This window comes from Brachionichthys hirsutus, chromosome 24 (genome assembly GCF_040956055.1).
Source record: "Brachionichthys hirsutus isolate HB-005 chromosome 24, CSIRO-AGI_Bhir_v1, whole genome shotgun sequence".
NCBI lineage: Eukaryota > Metazoa > Chordata > Actinopteri > Lophiiformes > Brachionichthyidae > Brachionichthys > Brachionichthys hirsutus.
In genome coordinates, this window is record NC_090920.1 from 1068641 (window position 1) to 1076326 (window position 7686).

The window sequence follows — 7686 nt, forward strand, 5'->3', positions numbered from 1 at the left end:
CTTCGTTTCTTCAAAGTCCAGAAGTGGAGAACTCTATTTTCCCTTTGGAGTAACTCGCTGAGGATACCTACACGGAGAGTCACGCCGCTGTTAAAAAGGAATCGGGGCTGCGTGCTCGTGCCGCTGCGCAATTGAATTCACCTTTGACCTGTTGCTCCGGCACCCTGGAGTGCCCAGTCACCTCGGTGACCCCTGTCACCCCAGACAGGGTGACGCTGTGACCCGAGATGTTTGCCATGGTGACGCTGTTGCGGTGTATGTACTTGAGGAAGACTTCAGCGTTCCGCCTGGCGAGAGTGCAGGCCTGTCGACGATACAGACGAAAACTCTGAGGCCCACCGGCTACATGCTATGCTAACCAACAGAAACAGATTGGATCAGGACGGAGGCTTCAGGAGTTCGCCTCACCTTTAGGAACGCCTCCTTCTGCTCCATGTGTTTGTTGACGAGGGGCAGGAGTTGCTCCGGTTGCCTATCCCCGCCTCCGCACCAGTCTTCCTCCCTGCGATACTCTTGCTCCAGACTCTCCAACACCCCGCACACCTGGAGAGGCAGGTAGCCGGACGTGATCGCAGGCAGACGGACAGACGGAGGGCGTGGCGCCGTCGGGTGGACGGGAAACGGCACCTGCTGCGAGGTCCTGTAGAAGGCTGCGGAGGCGTTGACCAGTTTGAGTCTGTCTTCAATCCTCAACATCAGAGTTTGCCAATGTAGCGCCACAGTCTGGGCACAAGACCTCACTGCATCTGGATCATAGTGGCCTGACCTGAGGGAGGAATGATCACCGTCCAATGACGAGCCGCTATCTGACAGGTGTGTGTGTGTGTGTGTGTGTGTGTGTGTGTGTGTGTGGAGAATAACGGACCTGACCAGCAGCTCTGCTCTTTGCTGCAGAGCCAGAGCCACCTGGTGAGTCCTCTGCAGCGAGTCGGCATGGAGCAGAGCCTGGAAAGGAAGGGAAGACAACCGACATCGGTTCACCTGCCGAGGCGGGGCGACGCATTAGCTCCCCTTTCCACCAACTGGGGAGGGCGGGACTTGATTTGCTGCCTTCGAACAAGCCTTTCTCGTGAAACGCGTTGTGTGTTTTGCTGTCGCGTTGTGTGTTTTGTAACCTCGATGGCCTGCTGGAGCCGCTCGTGCTCCCTCTGCAGCTGCTCGGCCTCAGACAGACAGCTGGAGTTCAGCATGCAGGACGACAACATGACCTCCCCCTCCGAGATCCAACCCAGCACCTGAGGGTTTCAGACGGACGCACAGATAAGGTGAGACCAGCCCCAATGGCGGGCGCTTGAACGTGTGTTTGAGCGGCGTGTTACCTGCTTGACCTGGCTCTGCAGGTGTCTCAGCTGCAGGTTCTGCTCAAGGTGTGTGTGCGTGTGATCTGCAATCTGCTGCAGTTCCTTCTGTCTGTCCTGCAGGAGGTGCTGCAGCTCCTCGACCTGAGAGGAGAGAGCCCCGTCCGCCTCGGACAGCTCGATACCTGAGCCGACGACGACAGACGCACATCGTTAAAAAGGTCCTCACATTTACAGTCGTACACGTGCGTGCTTTGATCTCCATTCGTGTTTGTGTGTGTGTGTCTCCATGACAAATTCAATACACGGGTTTCTATGGGGACCAGCTGTGTGCTTCAGAGAACAGTTTCCATGGCAACCCCATCCCCTATTTCACCCTCCCCCCTTCATCGTCTTTGCCCCCCCCCCCCTTTTCCCCTAATATCATCAGTATGTTACTGAACTGGTCAGGATGACGCTGCGCTGCATTCTATTCCATAAAACAGAATCAATACGGTGACCCGGAGCTGATCTGAGCTCCGCTAGTCTACGGCTGTTTGATCACAAACCCTCGGACCCGACCCGGGGTACTGCTGCAAGCCCAACAACAAGTCCATGTGGTTCCTGAAACCCGCCGAGGACCGCATGGACCCTTTAATTAGTCTCTTCAGTTTTCCCTCTGATTGTTTTCCCAGTCAAGGATGACAGAAAATGTTCTTGGGACAAACTGAAACGAACCCAACGGCGTGCACGTTCTCATGCGCTGACAATTACCGGCTGGCTCCTCTGCAGGAAGCCAGCCGGTAGGAAGGAGGACGAGCGCCAGTTAGCTCTTCACAGCTATTGGCGCTAATAGCTTCCCAAACACACATTAGCGACATTCTGAGTGGCTGTTCGGTGGAATGTGAAGTGTTACAGGTTTACACTCTGGAGCACACCCTTAGTTTCTTCCTATTTCCCATCTCATGTCTAATGGCGTACCCCACGGCACAGTCCTAGTGCCTCTCCTTTTCTGATTCCATTAGTTGTCATTTCTGTCCTATCATTCAAAAACGTGCACGTTAGCAGTAACGGTGTCTCTCCTACCTGATGCCTGGACCTCGGTGATGTACTGCTGAAGGTCGTGACCTTGTTGGATGACCTCATAGATCATATTGTTCATGGCCATTCTTCGTTCCATGTGCCTGCAGATCAGGTTTGCTCAGCCTCGTAGTTCTCTCTGTGCTTATCCATGATTCTATCATGACATTGACCCATTTACCTGTGGATTCGCTGCTGTGCTAATGTTAGCACCTCAGGACTAGCCTCCACCAGCCGCGACTGGCCCAGAGCTAGCTTATCCTGGGCTAACTTCTCGTGGTTGCCGTCGGACAGTCTTGGCGATGCTATCTTCTCCGTGCTGAAGTCCTGGGACTGTTTCTGTAGATCCTGCTTCCAGGCATCCATTTCCCCAGTCACCTGTGCCGTGCGCATAACAACATGGTGGTTAAAGACACGACGCGGCAGTGGGAGGTTGAACAAAAACAATTTCAAATAGGTGTGAAGCATGAAGAAAACGGCACCTCCAGCGTGCACTGCTGCAAGATTCGCAGCTGAAGGTAAATATCCAATCGGATCTTCCTCTGGTGGAAGAGTTCCTCCAGCTGGACATGAGCCTCCTCCAGCTGCTGGAGCACAGTCTCCACGTGAGCCACGGAGCTGCCCTGGGGCCTAAAACAAACAGCCCTGCGATGGTTAAACACACCTGAAAACGGGACTTCGCCAAGTGGAAAACGAACGCACCCGGTCAGACGATACAAAGGGGGCGAGCGCGCACGCACAAACGTCACACAGAGAGATGCACCGAGGAGTAAACGAAAGCGCACGGGGCACGCCTGCTCCACGTAGGCTGCCCAGGTGCATGAATCAAGCACACCCGTGCAGTGTGTACCTGAGTTGCAGGATGAGGTCTTCTCCTTCCCGGATGACACTCATTGCAGCTTCCTGTGGGTCAGGGTTAGAGTTGGGGTTAGTGTGAGGGTTAGAGCTGAGGGGTCAGAGGGAAGTTAGGTGGTTACGACCGGGTTAGACTTCAGGTCAGTGGGTCAAAGGTCAGCGGGGTACCTGCGTGTTGACCTGCTGCTGCTGCTGCTGGCTGATGAGGGCCTGCAGAGCCTCGACGGTGTCGGGACAAACGCAGAGATCCGAGGAGAGCTGCTTCTGGAGGCCTTCCATCCACGCCGAGAGCTGAGGAAGAGGAGAGAGAGAGAGAGAGAGAGAGAGAGAGAGAGAGAGGAATGTGAAGTGGTGGATGAGAGGAACCGGGAGCGGCCGGCGACCGGCTGCTGCGTTTTTACCTCCTTGGTGTGTGTGTAGAAAGACACGGCGAGGTCAAGCAGCAGCTTCCGCTGTTCGACCCGCTGGATGAACGCCTGCAGACACACGGCGAGGAGGTTCAGGCGAGGTCCGTTTTGGAACGGTCGCTCGCCGTCTCTCTCCAGATGTTTTACCTGCATGCGGAGCTCCAGGTCTCTGGCTGCCTGGTAGATCTCCTCTTCCTCGCACTCTCCAGACTGGGCCAGCTGGTCTGCTGCCTCCAGAAGCTTCTCTGCATTCGTGTAAGTATTCTGACCACCCCCCACCAAAAAAAAATCTTCCGTCACATTATATACGTCCAGAGATCACGTCTGGGCGGGACAGGCAGGTTTTTTTTTTTTTTTCACCTGTGCGACCTGCTGGAAGTCGTCGTGGCGTTTCTGTAGCGCTCGCGCCCGGTGCAGCGACTTCCCCACGCCGCCGTGTTTGTTGAGGAAAACCTCGCCGTGCTGCTCCACCCAATCCAACACCTGAGAGGACGCGCCATCAGCATCGGGGGTCGAAATGGGACTCTCAGGCTCACCTGGATCCGTCATACCTGTCTAACATCCTGCTGAAATACGCACAGCTGCAGACGCTGGTGGAGGCGGAGTTTGCGATGCTGCCACGCCCCCTCCACCTCATGGTGACCCTGCATAAAAAAAGAGAAACGGCTCATTCTCTCCGTGTCCGCCTCCATGTCGACCGAGTCTAACTGGAGACGTACCTGCATGACCTGGTGTAGAACTCCCATGATGCCGTGCGTGGCGGCAGCGAAGTCTGGCTGAGTCGCTGAGTCGTCAGAGTCGGACGCCGGGCGGCGCTGGAGGACGTCCAATAACGCTTGACCGCTCTCGCTCACCTGCAGACAGACGGGTAGCGAGTCGGGCGTTCAGAGAGACAGGTGAGGGGGGCGGGTCAGACAGGTACCTGCGTGTAGTCGGCGGAGATCTCCTCGCTCAGCTCCTGGTGTTTCTTGGTCGCAGCTTCCAGCTCAGCCGTCGCCGTGGGCAACGCCCCTTCAGAACACGCCTGAACCCAACCCTCCACTCTGAGCAGGAACTGGACAGACAGACAGGGGGAGGGGGGGGCGTTGGACAAACCAGGTGGGGGGGGGGGGGGGGGGGACAGGACAGCTTTCCGGATCGCTACTCACCTGCTCCGCCCCCTGGTGGAAGCCGGTCGCCGTGGCGAGCGTGTCGCTGCGCTCCTCCAGCGCCGCCGTCAGCGCCTTCCAGTCCTCCTGTAACCGCGATGACACCGCCGCGATCCGCTCCGCCCCGTAGTGACCGGCGTCCGCCAGCCGCGCCGCCACGGTAACCACGCTGTCCACGTTCACGCTGCCGTTCTGCAGCGCGGGACGACAATCGCAGGTTCGTTTCAGGCGCTCACCACGGACAGACGGACGCGCAGACGCAGAACCGACGGCGCCGCCGACCATGCAGTTGGCGGTGAAGTGCTGGTGCTGCGTCTGGAGGTCAACGGCGTGCCGGTGGTTCTGGCCGACCTCGGCCAGACTCTGCGTGAACAAGTCTTTGCTGTGAGCGATCCACTCTGACATCTGAGACACACACACACACACAACATAGTCCAGATGTGATTCAAAGCGACGCAGCGGTCCGCCGTCCCGCGCCGGCGACGCCGGGCGTGTCCGCCTCACCTTGGTGGCGTCCTGCTCGAACAGGTGCAGCTGCAGCGCCTGGTCCAGGTGCAGCTTCCTGTCGCCCCAGCTCTGCAGCAGGCGACTGCGAGCCGCCTGCAGCCGCTCCAGCAGGGAGGAGACCTTTGGGGCGACGCTCTGGAAGTCTGCGCCGCCCGACAGCCAGCTGCCGTGGCCGCCGCCGCCGCCGTCGGTGGAGCTGTCGCCGTGGGCGGGGCCCAGACGCATGCGTTGGAGCAGACTCCGTCCCTCTCGCTCCAGGGCGTCGACTGGCGCTGTGGCGATGGCGTTACGAAGGCGGCTGTGCTCCTCGAGAAGTCTGGCGAAGAAAACGTTAAAAATGGCGGATAGTCATCGGACGGATCGATGACATCGTCAATGAGCTCTTCCTCACTTGCGGGCCTCGTCGACGTCCTGGGGCTCCGGTACTCGGCTCAGGCCAGCCTCCAGCTGCTCCAGCTGGGCCAGCAGCTGCGTGGTGGCCCCCGAGAACTCCTCCAGTCCCAGACGCAGCTCGGTCCACTCCACGTGGTCGTACTCCAGCGAGCCGCCGAGGTCAGAGGTCAGCTGGGAGGGGTCGACCAGCCGGGACAGGCCCTCCACCGACACCAGGCTGGTCTGAGGGCAGAGGAGCAAACGGGTAAAGGGCAACAAAAGCAGCCGTAAAAGAGAAGGTCGTACCGCAGTAGTACTGCAGTAGTACCGCAGTAGTACCTCGAAGCTGAACTTGGCGCTGCCCAGGTTGGTCTTGTGTTTCTGCCAGAAGGTGTCGGGCTTGATGAGCAGCGCCGTGTGGATGTCGGAGGAAAAGGACTCCTGCAGCGTGCGGAGCACCGGCTTCACGCTGTCCCACTTGCTGCCGCGCATGTCCACCACCACCGTGAAGCGGCGGGCGCGCACGTCCTCGCTGCCGGACAGACGGACGGACAGACCCAGGTGGAGACGGGCGAACGGGACGGACGAGAAAACGGAAAGGCGGGAGGGGGGCGGGGCCTCACCTGGGGACGGTCGACAGGTAGGTGACCAGTCGGCTGAGGTCTTCCTGTTTTATTCGATCGTGATTGGTCCTGGCGGGGAAGGTGAGGATCGGCCCGCCACGTTTGTCCCGTCCACCTGCAGAACCGTCGATTAAACGGGGTCCGGGATGGCGCCTCGGCGGTTTAAGGGGCGTGGGCGTGGGCGGGGCGTTACCTGAGACGAAGGCCACTTTCTCTCTGAGCACCGTCAGGACGTCGGCCGCTCGAACGCACTCGGCTTTACCGGAACCTGAGGGGGGGGGTCAGACGTGTTGATTCGCGGACCGTTCGTACGTCCCTCATCCGCCCGGACCACACCCACATCCGACTTCTTGCAGCCCCCCCCCCCCTCCGGTAAAACTAATTTGGAGCGCAGAAATGTAATTTGCGATGCTGAGAGCTTTCTCCAAGCGTCCGGATCATCGATAACAATGAGTGAGCCGGCCGTTTCCATAGCGACGCTGCTACCTGCGGATGCTGAACCACCTTCACACACAAAGTGGCGTTTTAACGCCGTCATTGACGACGCTGTGACGTCATCATCAGCTGCATCACATCGGCACATGTCTAGCGGCCTTTCCCACAATCCTCCTTGGTATAGGAACCCTCCGCCCCAACACACACACTCACACACACACACGCATGCACGTTCATAGCAGCAGGCCATGCATACAGCCCCCCCCCCCCCCCCCTCACACACACACACACGCACACTCTGATTCAATGGGCGGATGTGGAGGCATCATGGCGACAGCAGCTCCCACTACACACGCACACACGCACACGCGCGCACACACACACACACACCCTACCTGCCGTCGCCAGGCCGTCCGGGCCCGCTTCACCTCCTCCATCCGCCGGATTCATCCTCGCGCCTCCCTCCTCCTCCTCCTCCTCCTCCTCCTCCTCCGTTATGTACCGTCGGTTGCTCCCCCCCCCCCCCCCCCCCTCCTCACGCCGCGCCTCCTGCCTGCCTACCCGTCCATCCCTGCGGCTTTATGAGATCGGCTCGGTCCAGGCTCCCGGGCAGGCAGGCGGATGTGATTCCCTCCTCCCGGTACCGGATCAGTCAGTCACTGCTGCATCCTCCTCCTCCTCCTCCTGCTCCTCCTCTCCTCCGGTGCTGCTGCTGTTCTTACGTTACCGTGATCCCGCGCGGCATCGCATCACGTCACGGCACCGTTACCGGGAGAATTACTATTACTGTCTGTCGTTACTGTCCACGGTCTCTCTCTCTCTCTCTCTCTCTCCTGCTCCGTTCGGTGTCTGTCAGCACGCAGGCGCACACCGGAGAGAGAGAGAGAGAGGGAGGCGCGCCGTGCACGAGGGCTGCAGCAGCTGCTGCACCGATTAACACACAAACCCCGCCTCCTTCCGTTACTATTAGCGTTACAGTTAC

General features: G+C 59.1%; 1 protein-coding gene across 1 annotated transcript in view; it reads right to left on the reverse strand.

Annotated features, from left to right (window-relative positions):
• LOC137912224 (kalirin-like) overlaps positions 1 to 7154 on the reverse strand; it is a 14794-nt gene extending 7640 nt beyond the window's left edge. Inside the window, exons 1-26 of the mRNA XM_068756573.1 lie at positions 7100 to 7154; positions 6463 to 6537; positions 6270 to 6384; positions 5986 to 6178; positions 5666 to 5889; positions 5272 to 5590; positions 5050 to 5172; positions 4768 to 4959; positions 4542 to 4673; positions 4339 to 4473; positions 4171 to 4263; positions 3980 to 4102; positions 3767 to 3883; positions 3614 to 3688; positions 3381 to 3503; positions 3208 to 3260; positions 2840 to 2987; positions 2539 to 2735; positions 2364 to 2461; positions 1320 to 1483; positions 1116 to 1235; positions 866 to 945; positions 628 to 766; positions 409 to 543; positions 142 to 304; positions 6 to 67 (exon numbers count right to left, since the gene is read on the reverse strand). Coding sequence (XP_068612674.1) covers positions 6 to 67; positions 142 to 304; positions 409 to 543; positions 628 to 766; positions 866 to 945; positions 1116 to 1235; positions 1320 to 1483; positions 2364 to 2461; positions 2539 to 2735; positions 2840 to 2987; positions 3208 to 3260; positions 3381 to 3503; positions 3614 to 3688; positions 3767 to 3883; positions 3980 to 4102; positions 4171 to 4263; positions 4339 to 4473; positions 4542 to 4673; positions 4768 to 4959; positions 5050 to 5172; positions 5272 to 5590; positions 5666 to 5889; positions 5986 to 6178; positions 6270 to 6384; positions 6463 to 6537; positions 7100 to 7154 — 3453 coding nt within the window. The remainder of the gene's footprint in view (positions 1 to 5; positions 68 to 141; positions 305 to 408; positions 544 to 627; positions 767 to 865; positions 946 to 1115; positions 1236 to 1319; positions 1484 to 2363; positions 2462 to 2538; positions 2736 to 2839; positions 2988 to 3207; positions 3261 to 3380; positions 3504 to 3613; positions 3689 to 3766; positions 3884 to 3979; positions 4103 to 4170; positions 4264 to 4338; positions 4474 to 4541; positions 4674 to 4767; positions 4960 to 5049; positions 5173 to 5271; positions 5591 to 5665; positions 5890 to 5985; positions 6179 to 6269; positions 6385 to 6462; positions 6538 to 7099) is intronic.
• Between the last annotated feature and the right edge of the window lie 532 nt (positions 7155 to 7686).